The 24,756-nt window shown below is 39.7% G+C and overlaps 1 protein-coding gene across 3 annotated transcripts in view; it reads right to left on the bottom strand.

Moving 5' to 3' along the window:
* VPS41 (VPS41 subunit of HOPS complex) overlaps positions 1–24,756 on the bottom strand; it is a 182,219-nt gene that overhangs the window by 121,377 nt on the left and 36,086 nt on the right. For all 3 annotated transcript variants that reach the window (XM_057731540.1, XM_057731542.1, XM_057731539.1), the window contains 2 exons: positions 23,225–23,332; positions 16,346–16,423 (listed from right to left, as the gene is read on the bottom strand). In XM_057731540.1, the coding sequence (XP_057587523.1) occupies positions 16,346–16,423; positions 23,225–23,332 (186 nt within the window). The remainder of the gene's footprint in view (positions 1–16,345; positions 16,424–23,224; positions 23,333–24,756) is intronic.

The raw sequence follows: 24,756 nt of genomic DNA, 5'->3' as shown, positions 1-24,756 counted from the left end.
ACAAGGACCTATTGTATAGCACAGGGAACTCTGTTCAACATCATGTAATAACTTAAATGGGAAAAGAATTTGAAAAAGAATAGATGCATGTGTATGTATGGCTGAATCACTTCGCTGTACACCTGAAACTAACACAACATTGTTAATCAACTATACTCCAATATAAAATAAAAATTTTAAAAAAAGAAGCAATCACTGAATGAACATGAAGGATGTACTCTTCTGTGTGGGGTCATCAGGAAGGTATCACAGAGAGAGAGGGACACTGAGCATTTCCATAGACAAAGACAGGAAAGCACATTCCAGCAAGAGCCAAAGGACAAAGCTGGATAACAGTGCAGGCCACGATGTGGGAGAAGAGTGTAGCCCAGACAGCAGAAGCCCCGAGGGCCGCAGGGGAACAGGCATCGAGGAGGCACAAGGAGTATTTTCAGGGAGGGGAGTAACAAAATCCCAGCACTGCTCTGGGAAGATGACTTGGGCCGCTTTGTGAAGGAGGGGTTAGGGGAGATAGGAGGCCAGCAGATCAGTGGGGTTTCACTGCAATAACCCAGGTGAGATTCAATAAAGACTTGAACAAGGGTGCGGCGATATAAAGAATCAGCAAAAGGACGAGCTGCGAGCAGCATCTAGGGAATATACGGGAATCATGGAGGCAGGTGATGGAGGAAAAATGTCACAGAGACAGAAGTAAACAGCGAGGAAGAGACGAGATGGAGCCTTCTGAAGGGATGCTATGCATCAGGGACCTGGAAAAGCCGAGTCTTCACAGGAGAAGATTGGCTTTGTGTTGGTAACAGTATTTAGATTCCAGAAGAGACTTAACCCTGTCTGGCCCACTAGACCTCACGGATAAAGAAACAAGGACTTATGAGGGACACATGGTCTAATGAACCTTGCTGGGAGCAGTTTAGTGCTGTCAGCCCAGGCAGCCAGGACTCAACAGAGAAAAGACAGGGCCAGACCTTCTGTCCCTACAGTAAGTCACAACACAGATGTTTTCACATATCATACAGCCCAACTTGCTAAATTATTTCAAATAATAATTAAGCTGAGAAATAAACACTGATGTTTTAACACCCAAATAGGTTGGACTGAAAGGTGGCGAATAAGGTACCCTCCACACCTGGCTGTGTCCCCAAGATGCCCAGCCTACGGGATTCAACGCTACAATTCCAGAAAACAAAATTCCTTTTTTTCCCAGAGAACACTGCCCCAGAGCCTGTAATACATTTGTTCTCTAAAAGTGAAGACCACAGAAATGGGGTTGTCATCCCTGAGGCCACATAACTAGAAAAGGAATAAAAAGCATGTTACTATTCTTTAAAATTAAGTCTCAGAGGGCTACTCCTTAGACTGTCCAAGTGCTAAGAATCTCCTATGTCACTGCTGGTCCACATTTAAGGACAAACTTCATTAACAAAAGCATCTCAAGAAAGCTGAACACAACGCAAACCCATGATGGCTACAGAGCTATCTCACCAGATATTCCTACTTAATTCTTCAATATCAAGTTAACGATACCATCAGTGATAAAGGAAAAGTCTGTTAGGAGTACAAATGTTCTTATTCTTCTCACTTTCATTTATGACTTAATAGCAGCAGGGATGCTAATGCATTGTCTTTATCTAAAACCAACCGCTGAGAAAGTAAAGCCTTTGTGTTTCTACCGGTTGGAAAAAAAAATCACTTATCTCAAAAGGGCAGTACAAATAGTTTAAATGACTGAGACCAAGTTATTAACCAAATAGAAAATGCCTAAGTTCCTTTTCAGACATAAGATGAAGAAAGACCACTTACAACTTCACAAATTCAGCTCTACTTTTACCACAGAAATTGTTATAATGCTCTCCAGTGTAAAATCACTACTTTATCAATTAGCCATTAAGTCCTCTCCCAAGTAGACTGTCATCTCTTAACAGTTCTCAAAAGAAGCATCCTGGAAACAAAGTTGCAATGTCTCTACACTGAAAAGAAACTCCTGAAGTCAACTCACTAGAGCTGCACTGGAATCCATTTCCAGAATCTAGTTACATCAGTAAACGTTCTTAAAACGAGAAAGAAGTAGCCTATTTGAGCTTTATGATAAAAGATGCCCGCTCCCCAAATAAACAAAGGATCTGATGGAGCAGGTAGCAAATCAGTGGGTAAGAACAGGCATGTCACAGAAGTTTCTCTCTTCTTCCCTTCTTTCTCCTTTTTCCTTCCTCCCTCCCTCCCTTCTAAGACTGCCTGGCCTATACACAATGAACAGTATGAAAGCCAACCACACAAATGAATTAAAAAATAACAGCTCTCCTTCGGGAAGTGTCGTAAATGTCAGCAATCAGACTCTGGACTTGATCTCTTTCCTCATAATGGCAATCACTGACTGAGCCTTGCACTAAATAATTTTACACTAAATTAAATTTTACAAAGAATCCTTAACAAAGTCACATTAATCAGGGGTGTGACCATGCTCTACATTTTATAAAGAAAGTGAAAGAGAAGTTAAATAACCCACCCAAGCTAATGAACATGGTGCAAAGGCTGAAAGCCAGGAGTCTGACCCTGAATTTGGCTGGCAGCCACAGTGCCCAACCCCCACCTGAGGACCACAGCCTGCCCTTATCCAGAACTTGGACACCACCCTTCTGCTGGGCATCAGCCTTCATCTCTAATCATCCCATCAGCACTTCTCTTTCCACATCTGTTCTGGAGTAGCTAGATTTCTAGTGATGCAATTGAGTCAAGGCCTGAAGCGGGCCAAGGAAAGAAAACAGGACATCGGTAGGCTCAGAGGGTTATAAATTTTGTCTCCTTCCTTTTCTGGCAAGGCAGGAACTTCAGACTCCATCTTGATATCAAGGAATAAATCCTTCTCCTCATACTACAGTGATGATAATTTTTCTTGAGGAAGAATGAAGATTTAAATGTAAAAAGCAAAACTTTAAAACTTTGGGAAGAAAGCATGGAAGGATATCTTAACTTTGGGGGGAACAAAAAAGTTTTCCCTCAGAAGACAAAAAAAGACCATAATGAGAAGACTGATATATATTTACTGCATGCAGATTAAAATGCAATGAATATTAATTAAAAAATAAACCCTGAACAACTGAAAATAATCATAAATAAAGAATTAAAAGATAAACCATAGACTAGAAGACATCTGTTACTCTTCCAACAAGGAGATGTGTCTGGACTCTACATACCCTCAAGGAAGAGCACACCCAACTCCCTGGCCCATGACCAGTGTCTGGTCCCTAGTACTGATCAGACTTTTAGATGTTTGTCCATCTGATGGGTGTAAAATGGTATGTTACTGTTGGTTTTCTTCACATTTCCCTGAATACTCTGTCACTACTAGAGAAAGTGAGCATCTTTTTATGTGGTTATTGGAGGTGTTTGGTGTTCTCCATCTGAGAACTTCCTGTTCATGTTGTTTGCCCAATTTCTTCCAGGGTTGTCTGCCTTTTCCTTATTGATCTGTATGAATCTGTTCTATAATATTTTAAAAAATATATATTCATTGTTAAAACTTGCTACAAACACTTTATAATTACCAGCTTTTATAGAACTTAAAAAATCAAAACAAGAGAGCAAACAAAAACAATACAGTTCAGATTTCCAAGTATTAATTTAAAATGGATGTTGTCCTGAAAGTAAATCATCAGCATTTTATTTAATAGTAGAAAGATTTATTTGCAAGTATTAAGTTTGACTTGCTGGTGAATTCTCATTTTGAGCCACTGCATGAGTTGCCCAGATCAATGTTGTTATTTTTGCTTGTCAACAATTAACTTTTTAAACTACAAATTGATTTAGAATTTTACACACATACATTCAAAGTATAGGAACCAAGGGCTTCCTAGGTGGCGCAGTGGTTAAGAATCTGCCTGCCAATGCAAGGGACACGGGTTCGATCCCTGCCCCAGGAAGATACCACATGCCGCAGAGCAACTAAGCCCGTGCGCCACAACTATTGAGCCTGCGCTCTAGAGCCCGTGAGCAGCAACTATTGAGCCCATGTGCTGCAACTACTGAAGCCCACGTGCCTAGAGCCTGTGTTCCACAACAAGAGAAGCCATGGCAATGAGGAGCCCGCGCACTGCAATGAGTAGCCCCCACTCACCGCAACTAAAGAAAGCCCACGCACAGCAAAAAAGACCCAACACAACCAATAAAATAAATTAATTAATTAATTAAAAAAAAGTATAGGTCCAACTCGAGGACGGAAGATGCCTTAGAGGACTGGGGCGGGGAGGGTGGGGGGAACTCGAGGCGGGGGAGTCAAGGAAGGGAGGGAATACGGGGATATGTGTATAAAAACAGATGATTGAACCTGGTGTACCCCCCCCCAAAAAAATAATAAAAATAAAAAATAAAAAATAAATTAAAAAAAAAGTATAGAAACCAACAATTCTCAAAAGATTACACAGCCTCATTGGTAACCAAAAAAAGACACACTAGATCAATAAATTTCCATTTTCTAGTAATCTAAGTGGCAAAGATTTTTTGAATGATGACATACTATGCAGGTGACGAGATCTACTGACATATTCTCATCCAGGGCTGGTGGGAATATAATTTGGTATAACCTAAGTACAATGAAATACAGCAATATGCAGCAACCCTTAAAAATGTCTGCAGCATCTGCCCTAGTGATTTCACTTCAAAGGATTTGTTCAAAGGAAATAATCAGTCACAAGATTCCCCAGTCCACCTAAGGATGTTCACCCCTGTATCGCTCCCAGATTTAGCATCATTCATTAGATGCACAGGGCACTGAAAAGCTGGCTCCTGGATGGCTCCAGGCAGTTACAGACCTGCTTTTTTCAGTAAGAGTTACAGACCTGCTTTTTTTCAATAAGAAACGTATTCTACACGATTAGAATGGGGCTCGGTCCCCTTCCATAATTCCCACTTCCAACTCAGTCCTGGTCAGAGTATCCTACCAAATGACCTACAGCAACTGCTTCATGAAGAAGAACACACCCCAATCAGGGCCATCAAAGTCCTTCCTGGAAGATTTTTGCCACAGTCACTGAGGCAGTACTATCTTGTTTTATGAGGACTGTAGTTTTGAGGCATCAGTCGTGGACTGTTGGCTGACCATGATGCCCAAGAGATTAAAAAAAGCCTATCCCAGACTATCAAAGATGCTATCCGGACCCAAAGACCCACTGCAGGCCCACGTGACTTACAACAGGAGCCAGTAAATGCCCCTGCTGGTTAAGCCTGGCTCAGATGGATTTCTGTCACTGAGCAACCAAAGTCCCCCGACTAATACATTAACTCTTATACACTAAAGTAAAACGGAATCCAACATTTAGACTACCTCACAGGGCATTTAATTCCTACCTCTGAGGTGAAACTCTTCCAGAAAATTTAACAAAATTCTGGTAGACTTTCTGCTAACAATGCAGATGTACCCAAACAAGATATTCAGGCACAGAAGCTGCTCATTCCATTATTTCAAACAGGCCCATTTTTCCTGACTAAAACACAGTACCCACGCCATGGGGAAACCTGAAACAAATCCTAACTTATTCAGTTATTCCATTCCCAGTTACGATATCATTTCGATAAAAGGCAGAGGTCCCTCCAAAAGGGATATTCGATATAGAACATGTATTACTTACGCAAATACTGAACCAAGACAGGAAAAAGATATTGATAATACTGGGAAAATTCTTCCACTTCTCATGCAGGCTGAACTTTTGGTATTTTCTCCAACCATATTTCATTGGTCAGAAACAAGGAAAATATTGTATAAGTAACCATGCACTAATTGAGTGCACCACTGGAGCTCCAAAGAAGACATACAGATGGCTAACAGGGACATGAAAAGATGCTCAACATCACTAATCAATCGAGAAATGCAAATCAAGACAACAACAAGGTATCACTTCACAGCTACCAAAATGGCCATCATCAAAAAGTCTAAATATAGCAAATGTTGAGGAGGATGTGGAGAAAAGAGAACCTTCAAACACTGTTGGTGGGAATGTAATTTGGTGCAGCCACTATGGAAACGAGTATGGAGGTTACTTAAAAAACTAAAAACAGAACTACCATATGACCCAGCAATTCCACTCCTGAGTTTATACCCAGAAAAAAACGAAAACACTAATTCAAAAAAGATACGTGCACCTCAATGCTCATAGCAGCACTACTTAAATACAAGTGCCCATCAACAGAAGGCTGGATTAAGAAGATGTGGTTGGTGTACACACACACACACACACACACACACACTGGAATATTACTCAGCCATAAAAAAGAATGAAATACTGCCATTTGCAGCAACACGGATGGACCTAGAGAATAACATTATGCTTGGTGAAATAAGTCTGACAAAGACAAATACTATACGACATCACTTATATTGGAAACTAAAAAACAATACAAATGAATGTATATGCAAAAAAGGAAACACTCACAGACGCAGAAAACAAACTTATGGTTACCAAAGAGGAGAGAAGCAAGGAAGGCAAAGATTAGGGGTATGGGATTAACAAAGTACTATATAAAACAGATAAGCAACAAGAATACGCCATAGAGCACAGGGAATTATACTCATTACCTTATAATAACTTATAATGGAAGATAGTCTGTGAAAATACTGAATCACATTGTTCAGGTGCTATATATCTGAAACTAAAAATACTGTAAATCAACTATACTTCAACTTAAAAAAAAAAGAAACAAGGAGAATCTTAAAGGAAAAAGCTTTAATTTTTTTTTTTCTTTTGACCCATAACCTAAAGAAAGGCCAGAGAAGCCAGCAATTAGATAATCTAGATCCTGCTCTGTATGGTGTCCTTTATAATACCAAGCCCCTTAAAGAATACCCAACAGTTCGGGGTTACACAGATGCAAGTAACATTTTGATGTATAAATACCACCACCGGGAGCATGTGAGTCTATTTTTCTGTAGTTTGTCATCTTTGGTTTTTAAAAACAGTGTTACTGATATATCACTGACATACAATGAACAGTACATATTTAAATTTGGCGAAGTTGTGATATATGTATGCACTCACAAAACCTTCGCCACAATTGATATAATGAATGTGTCTATCAGCCCTGAAAGTTCCTTCAACCACTTTGTAATCCCACCATGCCATCCCTCTGCCCATCTCAAGGCAACCACGGATCTGCTTTCTGCCACTACAGATCTGTTTGCATTTTCTAGAATTTTATATAAATGCAACCATATAATATGTAGCCTTTTGAGCCTGGCTTCTTTCACTTAACATGATAGATTTGCGATCCATCCATGTTGCAGTGTGTATCAAAGGTTCATTTCTTTCTGTTGATAAGTAGAATGCCATCACACGGATATATCACATTTTGTTTATCCGTTCACCCGATCTAAGACATACAGACTGCTCCCACTTTGGGGCTATCATAAAAATCATATGAACATTCGTGTCCTAGTCTCTGGATGAGCATATGCTTTCATCTTCTAAGGGTGAATGGCTGGATCAGATACTAGGTGCATGTTTAATGTTTTATAAAACTGTTAAACTGTTTTCCAAAGTGGTTACACCATTTTGCATTTCTACCAGTAGCACATGAATGCCAGTTTCTCTATACCCTCACCAACACTTGACATGGTCAGCCTTTCACTGTTATTTGAGCCACTCTAAGAGGTGTTTAATGGTATGTGTTATTCCATTTTACTTAGTTTTAATATGAATTTTCCCCTATCAATTAAACTAACAAAAGCTAAAGTGTGAAGAGCTAATAGCTGCCCATGGAAGTAATGGATTTCTCCTTACCAGAGATATAAACTAAGGACTGACCAACCAAGTGATAAGAATACTACAGAAGAATTTCATGTCTTTGGATGGAGAGAGAAAATATCCTTTAAGTTCCCATTTATCATAATACATCATGATTGTATCAAATGCAAAAAACTTGGTAATTACAGACAAGAAATAATTTCTAGAGAAGATTCATAAAACAAAGCGATACATGGAATTAACATATACACACTACTATGTATAAAACAGATAACCAACATGGTCCTACTGTACAGCACAGGGAACTATATTCAATATCCTGTGATAAACCATATGGAAAAGAACATGGAAAATAATGTGTACATGTGTATAACTGAATCACTTTGCTGTACATTGTAAGTCAACTATACTTCAATTAAAAACCAAAACAAAACAATTCAGATAGAAAAACAGAGCTTGTTTACGGAAGAAGTACTATACCCTTATTTTGAAACATGCTCTGTCAGGGTTTCCAGAGACCTTTTCGTCTCTGGAAGTCTATTATTAACAAAACAAAACTCAAGGTATAAATTATTTGTTATTAAACTGCATACACAGACACTCAAAAAACGCATACATAAAGGCCCTGCCTTCTGGTCCGTGCCGCCTGATTTCCCAGTCTGGTTTCACTTGCTTCCCTAAACACTCCAAACTCCAAAGTCAGCCCCCACAAAGACATTAGGGAAAACACTTCTTTTTCCTTCAGTCCTTCTGCCAAACCTGCTGCCTAAGTCTCTCTCACTGCACCTCACCATCCATTCTTTCCTCTCCACTCCGCTATTCTCGAGCTATTGGAGGAAAAACAAAGTATGTGTAGATAACAAGTCTGTGATCAAGGTTCCCTGCCCTTCGTGATTCCCTGTTTCACAGGAAGCATCCATCACCCGGCCCCAGACCTACTCCAACAATCAAAAAATGCTCATTCATCCTTCAAGGTTCACCTCAAGTTTCACTTTCGCCCACTTGCAAACTTTATCATTCCTCCTCTGAGTCTCCACACTGTTCACGATCCTTTTACTGTTCTGACTTTGCCATGAGCGCCTGATCCCCAAAGAAAGAAGCCCCAGCATGAGGCTCTCCTTCACTACAGGATGGAGTCCATGGGCTTTCTGACAATGAGGCTGCAGTCTACTACCCAGTTCAAAGCCAAGTTCCAATAAGTTACAATTTCTTCAACCCTGACTTTGAAATGGGTGGAGCACCAAGATAATTTCACTTGGTGAAGAAATACTTTAAATGTTGGCTATTTAAGAGAGATGTGCCCAAATGCAGTTACCACTAAAGATCAGATATGACAACATTCTGTAACCAGGATGCTTTAACTATTTTCAATAAGAGAAGCATTCTTAAAGCTGAACCTGCTTCCTTAGTGACCTCTGCAGAGAGAGGCTACCAAAGTTATCAACCTACCGATAAACATTTAATCCACACACTGGAGATTATTTATGAAAAAAATGCAGCAAATTGGAAATAGGACTTTCCTTGGCATCATTCCTCAGAAGTTTGATTTCCATTTAAGTAATTCTCACCTCATTGGACATACTTCTTATCACTCAAGATACTGAGTCCAAATATAGAAAACAGATTCTTTAAACACACAAGAATCTGAGACCTGTCAGTCTCAGACAGACAGTACAGACGCTGCCACATTTTAGCCAACACTGTACCACTTGGATAATATCAAAAGATACATGTCCTGCTTCCCAAGATGCAACATCTGGAATTACACACTATAGATAGGATTTGCTTCAGGTTGATAAACAAGTACCCTGCGACCAACAGTAGAGCAGGGTTTCTTTGTTCAAGGATAGATAGCTTACATTTTCAGATCTGTTCCAAGGGTTCTTTTAAAGAACAGTCACCCCACACTATCCTGGCTACGTTATGAACGAGTCCCAAAGAGCTGGGCTCTTCAGGGTAATAATGAATGCCTGGGATCTGTATTTACTCTCAAAGAGATGGTCATGCCCATATGATTTCCTGTAATGTACACACAGTTATCTTGATGGAGGCAAGGAAGGTGTAAAACCCTGATTATCTGGAAGACAGTCCAGATACATCAAACTTTACAGATTTGGAACTATTGGTTCAGCCAAGTTCTATCAATTTCTCACTATTCGTCAGCTTTTATGCTGAGCACTAAGGATGCAGAGAGAAATTAGAGAAACTGATCTCAGGACGCACATGTTCTCTGGATGCAATGACCTCCACACAGATGCAAATAACATTGACAAAAGTACTGTATATTCCAGAAGTGGAGGTGCTGGGGAGAAGATCATTAAACCATGGGAGAGATGAAAGAGGTGTTTGAATATTAAAGATGCAATCTGGGCTTCCCTGGTGGTGGTTAAGCAGCTGCCTGCCAATGCAGGGAACACAGGTTTGAGCCCTAGTCTGGGAAGATCCCACATGCCATGGAGCAACTGAGCCCTGTGCCACAGCTACTAAGCCTGTGCTCTAGAGCCCGCAAGCCACAACTATTGAGCCCTCGCAAAGCAACGAAGACCCAATGGCAGCCAATAAATAAATAAAACTAAACTAAAAAAAAAGACGTAGAGTAGCATTACATATATAAAAAACAATAAAATACAGATGCAATCTAAGACGCTTAAAGGGGGACTTCCTAGGTGGCACAGTGGTTAAGAATCCACCTGCCAATGCAGGGGACACAGGTTTGATCCTTGCTCCAGGAAGATCCCACACGCCATGGAGCAACTAAGCCCATGTGCCACAACTATTAAGCCTGTGCTCCAGAGCCCTTAAGCCACAACTATTGAGCCCGTGTGTTGCAACTACTGAAGCCCATGTGCCTAGAGTCCATGCTCCACAAGAGAAGCCACTGCACTGAGAAGCCCGCGCACCACAACAAAGAGTATCCCCCAATCTCTGCAACTAGCAAAAGCCCGTGTGCAGCAATGAAGACCCAATGCAGCCAGTAAATAAGTTAATAAAAAAAAAATTTTAATGTTACTATTTAAAAATAAAAAAAGAAGAAGAAGCTTAAAGGGACCCTTGATTTTCAGGATTATATTGGCCAAGAGAGAGGAGAGAGAAGATAGGCTTTTCTTTTGCTGAAACATAAAGATGGGTGATCCTATAAACAACATTTATGTATCAATACCAAGGAAAGAGAAAAGAGGAGCTGATTTATATTAGAGATGAATTCCTCTAAGCCAAAGAGAGTAGAAAAAGGCTGGGACTGCATTCCAAAAGATGGCTGAGTCCCAAAGCCCAGGGAGAGAAATGAAACCATGGTCACTCCCAGGCAGGATCCAGTCACAAAAACATCTTTTTAAACCTTAGGTGAGGTAGATATCTAGATATGTGAGGAAGGCCTGGAATGAACCAGAAGAGGAGAGTTGAATACTAAGCGGGCAGGGAACAGAGAACCAAAGCTCAAGCCCAGTTTCCCTCCAGTTTCCTGACTTGGCACCTTTTGTATCTAGAATGATCCCCAAAGTCTCCTTAGCTTCTGCACGTTGTTGACTTTATGAATCCTCCATAGCAACTAGGAAAAGTCGGAGTATATCTTAAAAACTTGCTAAGCATTGCTGAATAAAAGGCTTACTCTCCATAAGTAGGAGTTAAGGTTCTGATCCGGATATAAAAATTTCTGATTATAAATCCAATGAGGAGCTGAGGGTTGACTAATACACAGGAGTAGAGATCTGACTCTCTGAGGCCCTCCTGAGAGGCTAAGTAATGACAGAAAAAGAACCAGTTCCATGGGTATGTTTCAAGATGATATTATCAACTGATACTGTTACGGGTACCAAACAGCCCCAGAGATAAGAGAGAGGCAGAGAAAGAGGGGAGAGGTATAGCAAGATATATGGCCCTTGCCCTCCAAAATCTTAACATGAACGTGAAGCTGGAATTGGCATGATGAAGCATCAACACTGCAAGTGAAAACAGCAGTAATTCAGGAGTTCAAAGGAGAAGACACCTCGGGACAAGCACATCACAGCAAGAACAGGACTTAATGGAAGATCCTTGGAATATGTGATTAGAAGGTTAGAACAAGCATGTCCAAGTCAACACCCAGAAGACAGTGAGCGGATCAGAATGACTGTGGAGGGAAGAAACTGAAACTAATATTGGAAACGTAGGTTTTGACCACATGACAAGGGTCTTGGACGCTTAGCTAAAGATTAGGACTTGACCTGAGAAGTTGTGAGGAGCTGTCCAGGGTTCTCAAAGACACAGGGATTGAACTCATGAGTGAGGAGGATAAGGAGAAATAAAGAGAACTCTTAAGAGAGTATTAAAATATGGCAGTGTGATCTAGTTTTCACAGAAATATGGGGTTTTGATACTATATGACCATAAGAAGTACCAAAGATCAGCAGTAAGGAAAAGAGTGTGTTAGTCTAATCCCAAATCAAAACAGCAATAGAAATAGCAAAAGATGAGAAATCTCTGGCGGTCCAGTGGTTATGACCCTGCGCTTTCACTGCTGAGAGCCCAGGTTCAATCTCTGGTCGGGAGCTAAGATCCTGCAAGCCGTGCAGCATGACCGAAAAAAAAAAAAAAATAGCAAAAGACTCTCCTATCTGGAGTTCAAGGAGAATCCTGAACCCACTTCTTCTTTAAGAGAGAAATTTTTTAAATTTCATATTTATCTTAACATAAAATAATAAACCCCTGTTTTATTTTGTTTTCCTATCCCTTTCTTTTTGTAAGGATCCATTTTATAGGTAGTTACCTAATGTCCCCTGCCATGGCACCATGATGGCCAAACCTTTTCATTTTCTATTTCTAGCACAGAAAGAAAACACATAAAGGGAAAGAGCAGAGATTTGTTTGGTCAGCAGATTTCTTTGCTCTCCTTCTAGCACACTTAATAAAGATTTAAAACATATGGAATAATGCTCCAAAACAATTTGCTCATTGCTTCAAAGTACAATAAGTACTCTTAATTAATAAGCTGTAAATTAATATGCTTAAGCAAAGTGAATGCTATTAAAGAGAAAGTAACTACTATGATTAATGACACCATATGGGCATAGATGCCATTTGGGAATTTAAAAGGAATCTGAGATCCTCTAAGGATTCTGAAGTCATATGTTACATACCGTGTAAGCAACTGAGACAATCATTATTCAGAAGAATATGGCTTGATCTATATTCAGCAAGGCAATTTTGTTAACAACTTGAGCCCCTTTACCTAAGAAGCTAGGCCTATTTTAATTTTATTCTGTGATTTCAGGAAAATTGAACTTTATCAATTAAATCTGAATTAACATAAAATTACACCTAGGAAAAAAAATCTGTACTGTACTGTACTCAAATCTGAATATCAACATGCAAAATAAATCATCATCCTAGTGGCTTTTGCTTTTGATCCACAAAAGAACAGTCATGGATGGTTGGATAGCCCAGAATCCTCTCTATCCACATTTTTATATAATTATAGAAGAATATACAGCTGTAAGAATAATCTTAGTGGCATGATTCATTTATATCAAGATCTCTGAACAAGATACCAACCTAGGAAATGTGCTGGTATTTAGAAGTAGAGGAAAGGGTTGCTTCAACAGATAAAGGATAATTTGAGCGTTGCTCAAGGTCAAAGAAACTTACACGTGTATAGATATTTCTGTATGTGTGTGTGCACATCACTGAGATATAACTCATATTGAATATAGTGCACAAATCTCACATGTGTGCTTCACACATACGTATATACCTGGGAAACCACCAAAATAGAGACTATTATCAACACTTCAGAAGATTCTTCCTATGTTCTCTCCCAGGTCAAATCAGTATCTGACCTCTATCATCATAGTATGATTTTGCCTTCTCTTGACCATCATATATAAGGATAGTCAGTGTCTGGCTTTTTTGGCGGAACATTAAGACAGTGAAATTCATCCATGTCTGTTGCAAGTAGCGATAGTTCATTCTTTTTAATTGCTAAGACTATACCGTTATTTGTTTATCCATTCTACTACTGATGAACATTTGGGTTGTTTCTAGTTTGGAGTTAACACAAATTAAGCTACTATTAACACTCTTCTACACATATATATATATTGTGGACATATACATTGCATTCTGCTGGGTCATTAGGAAGGCATATGGTTAGCTTTTGTAGAGTCTGCTAAACAGTATTTCTCCTGAAATGTTAATAGGAAAACAAGTCACTTTCTTCAACAGGCAGAATGATTTGTTTAGCTATTTCTTCTTTTATACCATATACATTTAAAGTTAGACAGTCTCTAATGTAATAATTCCATCCCAACACAAATAGCAGAATCACCTGGGAAACCTTTTAAAAATAAAGATTCCTCTATGCCCCCACCCTCTGCCAAACAAAACCCTACTGATAGGTGAGAATTTTGAACTACTACTTCATGTCTTTACTACTAGGTTCAAAAACTATAAATGCAATGAATGGGTTAAAGAGACATTTCTTGGGGGAAAAATGTTATACAAGTATAAGGTATTACTATTTTATCTAATTTTAATTTGTTTAAATTAGTTTCACCTAGAAGTAAAAATTAAAGTCACTAATGTTAATTCACTAACTTTTTTAATACTTGTTTCATTCTCGCTGCATTTCAAATGAAGAAAACAGTTCTTGATTGAATATGGCAATCACTACATCCAAAGAAAATCTGCAAATTCAAGCCACAGCAGTGTTTTCAGAATTGAAAAAATCCTTTTTTAAGAGCACTGATACAGAGCCCCCAAAAGCAACTACATTATCAGAAACAGGAAAGTAAAATAACAAAGAAAAAAACTCATCTGAGATGAGACGCTAAAGATTAAGGCTCCTTTGAAAAGATAATGACATTCTGAAATTTGTCATCTGAAAGTCATATATACCTAATATGGTGATGGTCATGAAGACCCAAAGCCTCATGAAAAACTTCTCCACAGCAGACTACTAAATTCTGGTGTGAGGTAAACAAAAAGAACACCAAACCATCTTCCTCTCCTGCCCAAAATAAGTACAAAACTATAAAGAACTCAATTTTCAAAGATGTCATACAGGCAGGACTGAAAAAAGAGAACCAGAAATTACCTGGAAAAGGATGTAGGATATACCCAATATAAAATTGACATCAGAGAAGATAAAGGTGAAGGTTTATACTGAGTAGACACAAGAACCGCATGAATGAATGAAAGGGTGAAGAAAGACAGGAATAAACTCCTACAGTATTTCTCCTGGTTTCTCTTTTGGCCATGGAACCAGCAGTGTTTGCCCTGTAAACCTTAGCAATCACGTAATTTCTATACAATATTAAAAACACTTACGCAGAAGCAGAGTGTAACAGAATCATTAAACTGGAGCCAGAAATTTAAGAGACCATCTAGGCAAGCTCTTTTTTCCAAGTGAGGAGACACGGGGGACACCACAGAAAAGAGCTCTGCCTAGCATCAGCTCACACTTTACTGGATGGCAATGGAAAGACCGAAAGCTTATTAAATCATCAAAATGGGTGTCCAGTCTCCCGGAGGGAGAAGACGGAGGGTCAAAAGTATACTCCTCTTGTCTGAAAGGGATGCCGAAGCCAAACAAGGACCTATATTTGCCTGATGGTTCAGTGATTAAAGTGCATAATTCCCTTCCTGGGTTATTCCCAAGACTCCAAGGATGCTGCCCTCATCTGTGGTTCTGTTTCTTTTAAGGAAAACAAAGCAACCTGGTACCTTTCCTATATAATGCCTCAGCTTTAGAACCTGTGGTGTCCTTTGTAAGCTACACCAATACCTTATAATGGATCTTCCAACGAGTGCAGATGCTTTCTTCAAAAAAGAAATATCTGTTCCCCAAAGGTTCACAGTCACACGACCATGGACACTTGATACTTTCAAGGCACTTCTTAAACACCAAAATCAAGCTTCAAATTCAACATTTCCTTCATCCTTGGTGATTCCAAATTACAATTAAAGAAATAAAAAGCCTGGCTCTTCTCTTTCAATCAATATAATTCCCTAAGAGTCCAACCCTCAGAACATTCACGTAAAATATTAGCTTTATATATTTAGAAGAGATAAACTGAACCAGCAAGGTGATCAATCAATTTTCAATTACATTTGGCATCTGGAGAAGATGATGTACTTACAATTGACACTAGTCATCAAATGAAGGCGATCACACTTTAAGGATTTCACAAACCCCCCGAGTATGTAAATTAGCACCATTAGTCACCAATAAAAGCAATACTTTTTCTTTTAATAACAATTTCCCTAGACATTCTACACTGTTACAGTTTAAAACAAACATACAGAGGAGTATTTTAAATGCTTCATTTAAAGACAAATAGATGACTATAATTAACTGAAGAACTGCAATTAAACAGATACATAAAAATAAAATTTTAAAAGGAGTTTATATAGAAGATACCCAGTGAATATGTATATACACAGACTTCTTTCTTTGTAAGTTCACCTTTAAAAATTTTTAGCATGGGCTATCAAGTTCAGAGTTGAACTCTTAGCACTTTGATTTCATTGATAATAATCCTTTCTTTATGCTCTTAAAACAAACGGCTAAAACAAATATTCCAAAGCGCATATTTCCGCATGACATTTGGCTCACACGTTATTTTATACTGGATACTTACTACGTCAAACTTCTGAGTGATGTTCCCCTGGACATCAAGTAAATAAACCTTGCCATAATGTGTGCCCAGTGCCAAGAACTGTAAGAAGAACAGAGGGGTAGAGGGGTCAGTTTCTTAATGGACCATTTATACACAATTAGTCATAAAACCATCTGCAAAGTCAAGACTCTTAATGCATAAGTGATCTGCAATGCCTCAGAAGATGCGCATTCCTTCGAGAAGGCTTGTTTCCAGCTTTGAGGAAATCACAGAACAGGGCCTACTTTATTGTGATCGTGCAAGCTAGCTGTCACAATGACTCATGAGGACCCTCATCTACTGACAGCTAATGGTGTGCAGGCGGCCTGTACACAATGCCTGATGGACTGAGGCAGCAAATTAAAATGCAGCTGTGAGAGCACGACCAACCCACAGTTGAACTCAGTGTCTGAAGGGAATGATTAAGAAACTCCCCTTAATTTATGGCAAATGGTGTAAATCTGTGCTGTCGTTTAAGTTCAACACACACACACACACACACACACACACACACACACTCCAAAGTATTCTTTTGCAGAAAGGAAAATTCATGCCACACTGAGAGATCTAAAAACTCAGATGTACTTATACTGTCATCATTAGAATGCTTCTCTAAAGTAAATGTCTGATATTAAGTGTCAATGTTTATTTCTGAATACAAAAAAAAAAAAAATCCTTTTCTGTCACACAAATAATGGCTGAGCTACATATTCATTTTATGACATGAAACTAGTTCATAACTCCCACTGTTTCTTTAATTCTTTGAACTAACCCTAAAGAAACGAGAAGAAACTTTAGGGCTACCTGAAATAGGACATGAGATTTCTCTTCCCTTTTATTTCTCTAAGCATTACTCGAAGAGTTCCAAATTCTCTGTATTTCGCTGCATGGGAGCACGCCGCATTGCAACCTAGAATGAAATGCTCAAATTTACAGGCACTACTAAGCGTTTCAGTCAAGCGGCACAATCTTGGAAAAAAATAACCTTATGGAAAGTCAAGATTTAAAAGGATTTCTCAGAATGGTATTGTTGAAAATGAAATTTCAGATCAAGCACTTAAAATATGAAGCTACATTAAAGAGGAGCCACAAAAAGGGAAAGAAGGGGGTTCATTAGAAATTCAGCCCCTGCAATGCCTTTCACTCCTGCAAGGTTGCCTTTTTTCAGGGAGAAAAAAAAAAGTCCCCCGGGTAAAAAAATCAATACTGGTTAATAAAACATCAGGTGTGCAGACATAACTAGGTATGACGATTCCGCTGCACAGGCCTGCCCGAATGCACGAGGTGCCAGGCCGATTACTCATCCAGGGCAGACAGCAAGCCTGCTGAAAACAGGATGCCGGGGCCCTGGAAAGGGAAGGGGAAGAGGTAATTCTGGGGGGAAAATGAGTCAATATTTAAACCAAATAGGTCTGTTTCCTCCAAAGCAAAAGAACATCCTAATCAGAAATAGAGGACTTACAGGGGTGTAATTTTTTCTCCACAGTGACACTGACAATATCTAAATAGAAAAATACCACATAATACTAGCTACAAACAATACTCCATTCTGATGCCATCTACGGTCAAAGAATGGGTTTTAAAAGCTCACTACACCCAAGCAGTCGACAGTATTGACTCTCCTCAAGGTGGGGGACACTTCCCTGGTTGTCCAGTGGTTAAGGCTCCAAGCTCCCAATGAAGGGGGCACGGGTTCAAGCACCCGTATGCCACATAGTGCAGAGGAAGGGAGGGAGGGAGGGAGGGAGGGAGGGAGGGAAGGAGGGAGGGAGGGAAGGAGGGAAGGAGGGAGGAAGGGAGGGAGGGAGGGAGGGAGGGAAGGAAGGAAGGAAGGAAGGAAGGAAGGAAGGAAGGAAGGAAGGAAGGAAGGAAGGAAGGAAGGAAGGAAACTGAGGGGGCTTGGATCCTTAAAATGCTTTAATGCTGGGTCATTCTCTGATACCTCTGTGAAGGCCATTCTTAAACTTCTAATTATATTTTATCACAGTTTTAAAGGTTCTATGCAGACCACTTTACCCAAATATTAATTCCTTCCCTTTTTTCCCCCAAAATTACTAGTTTCATTTAATATTTAAAATGGAAAGGAAACATAAAACAATCATTTTGATTTTACGTTTCAATCTAAAACTATAATTACTTTTGAACATCTTTGAAAAAAATGCAGTGGTTTTCATGACAAGCTATCTTCTGTTTAAGGAAACATTTCATCATTTGGATTGGATAAATTGTTGCTCCCTTTTAGAAATAAATAATTTTATGTGCTCTTAAAACAATCAAGTTTGATGAGGCAACCACAGTTCTTAAAAATTTTATTTAACTACCAAAACTATTAATGAGTCATATTTTCATTTGCTAGTGTTTTCAACTATTTAAAATACAAGAAAAAAATGCAGAACTGGCCATAAATCACAAGCATAAATATAAATCCTTTAAATATGACTCTACTTCCAGACATGAAAAGCCTTGCACTTTTGTAACTATTGAGTTTTTTTTTTTTCACTTAACCTGCAAACACTTAAAATCCAGCATGGGTAAAGAATAAACATAATTTAGTCCCTTTCCTGTTTAAATACAGAAACTTGACTCATAAACTATCATTTGGGCAGCCAATCCTTCTGAACCATCCACTAGCATAACTGCTTTTACTTTGAATAATTGGACTTTTTGTAAGTAAACAGGTAGAAGAAGTGACAAGCAGTCTTTTGGACACCACAAAAGAAACAAGAAGTAGCACATTTCAAATGTGGTCAGCTGTATAATAATATCTATGTTTCACCCAGCGCTTTATAGCATTCAAAACATTAGAGCAGGGACTGCCTTCAATTACACATGAGGAAATCAGTTCTGGGAGTTGATGTGACTTCCCTGGAGACAGTCAATGAATGGCAGAGCCAGGGCCAGTATTAAGAGCTAAAATACTCTCAACTGGTTCAGAAGCCTGATAAATAGAAACGGGGCCTCAGATCAAGAGTGCATGTTCTGATAGTCTATGAATCCTTCATCTTCCAACAGAAAGGATGGCTCTTGTTATTTGCACCTTACAGTTTGACCTGAATAATGATGTCTGTATGGCAAAGAAAAATAAACAAAGCTGGAAGCCAGTAAATAAATAAATAAATAAAAAGAATAACAGCCCCAAAAAAAAGAATGCATGTTCTCAAACTTAGTCTGACTACAGTTCCCACCATCAGGCTCCTTGGCCAAGCTGGATTAAGTATGGTGTTAATAAAGTGTGATCTCTGCGGAGGCAAACTTTGTTCTCCATTTCATCCACCTGGTGGTTTATTCAACACACACACACAAAAAGCGCCTATGATATGCTTAGACAATAAGCAAGTATGACTTAAAAGGATGATGGTACAATGGCAGAGACAGATATAAAAAATTAATTAAAATTAAATTTTTAGAGTATGCTTACAAATAAGTACAATCGACCCTTGAACAACACAGGATTGAACTGGGAGGGTCCACAGATTTTTTTTTTTCAATAGTAGAGAGCTGGCCTTTGAACAATGTGGGGTTTAGGGGCACCCACACGTCCTGCAGTTACAAATCTGCATATAACTTATAGTTGGCCCTCCAAATCCACGGTTCCTCCAGATCAGTGGTTCTACAACCACAATTCAACCAACCAGGGACTGTGAGGTACTGCAGTATTTACGACTGAAAAAAAAAATCCGTGTGTAAGTGAACCCGCACAGTTCAAACCTGTGTCGTTCAAGGGTCAACTATGAAGGAGGAGTTAGACAGTAGACAGATGGGGTAGGCTTGTAAAGACCATCTGAGGCAGCAGGGATACAACGTGCACAATAGTCACATAAAAAGCAGGACAAAGTCAAAAAATTACAAGTAGTTTTATATGGTGGAAGCACCCAGGGGAGGAGTCAGGCAATGAGATCAGCAAGGTTGGTTAATAGCAGGCTTCTGAATATTTACAGAGAGATGAAAGGTATGCAAATGGGGGGGGGGGCGGGGCGGTGTCCAAGTCATGAAGACACCAGGAAGCCAACACAGAATTCTAGGAAGGGGAGCACATGATCAGATCTGAATTCCTGAAAGATTACTTCAGTAGAAAGAATTGTTATAAATGAGGTAGGATGAAATCAAATCTAAAGGAAAACAGATTGGTTCATAGCGTGTCCATTAGTTCTGCGGAGAAATGATGAATGCCTGAACTAAAAGATCGTCGGCTCAGGATGGGAGTGGATTCAAGCAGGTGACTTTGGGGTAGAATCCAGGCAGAAGAGATGTTATGAATAAGAACAGCCAGGATTGCTGCCAGAGCATCACACTTGTGGCAGAAAGTGGTCAGACATGGGGCCAATCACACAAGGAGGCACGATCTCAGAGGGCCTTAAACACCACATGAAGGAGCTCAGACTTTATTCAGTAGATGATGAAAATCAGACCTGGGTTTTAGAATCTGTATTTTCCACAGATCATTCTGGCAACTAGGTGGCAGAATAGTTTAAAGTAGAAAAATGAGAGGCACATGAGTACAGGCAGGAGAAGATGAAGGCCTCAGTTAGGGCAAGGGTGGTGAGAAAACCAACCAGGACTTAGGGACTAACTGGGTGGGGAAAGAGAACGCCCCAACACAGATGCAAGGTTAGAGGGAAAAGAAGGTGAGCTCAGGGACTTCCCTAGTGGTCCAGAAGTTAAGACTCCGTGCTTCCACTGCTGGGGGCACGGGTTCAATCCTTGGCGGGGGAACTAAGATCCTGCATGCCATGTGGTGTGGTCACAGCAGGGAAAAAAAAAATGAGCGCATGGACATGTTGAGTCTCCGGTAAAAACAGAATCAAGGGTAGAGCTGTGTAGGAGGCACCTGGATAAATAAGCACACTATTCTGGGGAGGGTCAGGGTGGAGGTGGCCACAGAAATCATGAAACCTGAAATCAAGAAAAGTATACATTTAGAAGACATGTAGCCAATGGACCAAATATTGGGAAAACCAACATGTAAGGGCAAAGTGGAGGTAAAAGAAAGTCAAAGAAAACCAGAAGGGAAGAAAAGAAACAATCCAGAAAATGATAAGAAAATGGTGTCATGATAAGGAAGTTTTGACAGGAAAGGTGAGATCCACAGTGTCAAAAGCATCAAAATGTCCACGAATTGGTGAACGCACAAAGCATGTTCTGTCCATACACTGGAATATTATCCATCGATAAGGAGGGATGAAGTGCTGATGTTCAAGTGTCGCGGTTCACAAGTGAACCTCAAAAACATGATACTAAGTGTAAGAAGCCAGACACCAGAGACCAGACAATGTACGATTCCATTTACATGAAATATCCCAAATAAGCACATTCATCGAATCAGAAAGTAGATCCGTGGTCACGTGGGGCTAGAGCTATGTTTGCTCCATGGCAAAGCCTGCTTCGCTAGGAGAGAAGGGAGGAAACAAGGTGAGGTGGAGAACAGAAGTGGACAAAAAGGTCCTTGAGCAGGAAGAAGAACAGCTCCTGTGGGGAAGAAGGGGCATGGATTCAGATGAGCTGCGAAAGGGGTCAGGAATCAAGGCTGATGATGCCTGATAGTTTCCATTTTCTTAATTAAACAGAAATGACATCATCCTCTGAGAGTGAAGGGATCGTGGCTGAAGAGGCGGATAGGGGACTGAAGGAGCTGACGAAGGACATATAAATATCAGCCCTTTTAGTGACATGCGCACCTTGGCACGCAAGGTGTACCCGCACACGGCAGGCGACCTTGCTCATCAGAGCACTGACTCGGAGCTGAGAGTGTAGACAGGGGGCACACAAGGGTCAGGGCCACTAGAGAATTGAACCTGCTGGTAAAGTTAAGTTAGGATAGTTGACCACTTGACGGAGACAGAAAAGAAAAAAAAAGAATGGATCAGAGATCAGGGCTTCATAAAGTCACAAAACAGGGTTAGTGGGAAGATGAATACAAAAGCTTGAAGGATAAAGGGATAAGAGTATAGCCCAAAAGGTACAGACACCCTTTAGAGTGCGGCCTTAACAGTGGAGAGATGAAACAGGGCTGAAAGGGGGCTGGGGGGTAGTTTCTGGAAAAACAAGACAGAGGGCACATGTTCTACTGGCATGCTGAGCAAGAGCAGCAATCTGTTTACAATGGGATGAAATCTGTAGTCAAGGGGAACTGGGTGGAGGCAAGGAGGAGGATGAGGCAATGCTGCTGGTAACAAGGGGATAAAGCCAGGAGATGGTTCAGAGCTGGGGGTCTGCCTTTTGTGGAGGTACCAAGGCCCACTCCAGGACTCATGGGGCAGAGAGAGCAATGGTTGAAACTGCCTGGCCTCCAATATTCCAATTATGACCTGGATTGTTTTGGTCCAAGAACGGGCTAAGCATCCTGTATAGCAGTGCTTAGCCTGGATTCAGAAAGTTAGTGGGAGTCTTTGTTATAGTGAAGACCCAGATGTGGAATATATTCATTCATTCATATGATAGATAAGTAATAATTCGTGGCCTTTCTAATGATTCCTAAGGCCTTCAATGGAATCTCTTTTACTTTCACGAAAGCAATGAGCTCCACAATACTTCTCATCTTAATACTTTCCTACTCTACTACTTAAGATCTGAGGAATTAAGTGCTAGAGTTTCCAAGAATCATGTGCTACAAATCTTTCCCATCCATCATCATCTAAATCCTACTTGATAAACCCTTGCAGTTGGTGGTGTGGGTACAAATACACATATGTAACATCTCTGACTCTTGTTTCGGTATTTTGTTGGTGAGAAGGAAGACAGCAAGAATGGAAAGGAGACACAATTACTGTAAAAACCACCACCCAAAGCACCCAGACTCCAAAGTATCAACAAACTTACAACAGAAACAACTTACAACAAAATCCTCTACAAGGGCCACCTTACCTTGTCGTGGACTGTCATGCAGCTAGCGGCATCCTTCTGAAGGATTTCAGTTACCCCATTGGAGAGCCTTTCATACTTCAGTTTGGGCTCCTCTTCACTCTCTTCTTCCTGCACAGAAAGCGGAGAAAGTGACAGCCCTCATGGACTTATCTGAAATAGTCAAAGACTCAAAACACACATTATAAGGGGGAACCAGAGATGGTTCCCTCAATGACTGTGAACAACCCGACTACAGCTAAAGATTAAGATCCCCATGTTTCATTTTTCCAAGGTCTATCAAATGCTACAACTTCAATGGCAGAATAAATTCAGAAGCTGAAAGCAGGACTATATATTTACTGTTAACAGTAATCAACTTTGGCATATTAAAGTTAATACAAAACTGTCTGTCCCACTATGCGGAAAAAGCCAATAAAAGATGTGTGGGCAAAATACTTATCAGTGTGCCCTCCTGCACATGAATGAAACACAGCTGTGAGATAGGAATGTAATAAACCTCTAAAAGTCATGAATTTTGCATTTCAAGATTACAAATACTTTTGTCAGATTTGAGAATCTCTTATGTTAATTAGAAAAATATAACTATAAAAATTAAATCAAAGTGAAAGAAAATTAGAAATTTTATATAAAACAAACTATATATTGTACTTACTCTTCAGATGAAAAAATTTTAATATTTATTACAAATAACCAATAACCACGAACAGTCATTATTTAATGTTAGAATACGCACTGTTGACACTCATCCGAATAAACCTACTTATGCATTAAAATTTTCTTAATCATTTTATATGTATTATTACTAACTTTATATGTTCAATTTCACTGTTGATACAGCATCATAAAACATCCTTAATCCTCAGAATTACAAAGTTAGGAATCTACACTGACTATAATGGCCATGAAATAATAAATCAAGGATAGTTATAAAAATTATTACGATTCAGAAAAATATTTATTTTACTGCATCAAAATATAATGAGAAATAAAAATATGCATATGCTGACAACTGTGACAGGATAAAGCTGGCTAAAAAAAAGAAGTCCATAAAAATAATCTACTCATCATTTCCTTCAAAAATAATTGTGCAGTCCTCACCTTCCAGCTAACGTTTGGGTAGTTTGAGGCACACCAATGTTCTCACCCAGGATAATTAGGAAGGCTTAATGAAATACAGAGCAACATCACTCTAAGGCATCAATTAAAGGGCTGCTGAGGCAACCTGAACTAGAAGAGTTAGGATTCCAAGATGGTGCAGAAACCATGGAGAGAGGTGAGCTGGCATTCTACAGTCATTCTTCATGGAGTCATTTATCAACAAGAGGCTGAGAATCTCTGCCTTGAAAGATGGCCACTCCTGGGAGGATGGAAAACAGCAAACCTTCTGGTAATTATGGGGACTGGAGATCTGATGGGCTAAGACTCCAGTGGAAGACAGAGGCAAAGAAGTAAGTTTGTTACACACCCACTTTTCCCCAAAAGACAACTGCCAAGTTCCAGAGCTACATAAGGTATGAGACAAAAAAGCTAAA

The sequence above is a fragment of the Hippopotamus amphibius genome, chromosome 4 (genome assembly GCF_030028045.1).
Source record: "Hippopotamus amphibius kiboko isolate mHipAmp2 chromosome 4, mHipAmp2.hap2, whole genome shotgun sequence".
Taxonomy (NCBI): domain Eukaryota; kingdom Metazoa; phylum Chordata; class Mammalia; order Artiodactyla; family Hippopotamidae; genus Hippopotamus; species Hippopotamus amphibius.
The sequence above is the reverse complement of the archived record's forward strand: the minus strand, read 5'-3'. Positions and strand labels throughout refer to the sequence as shown.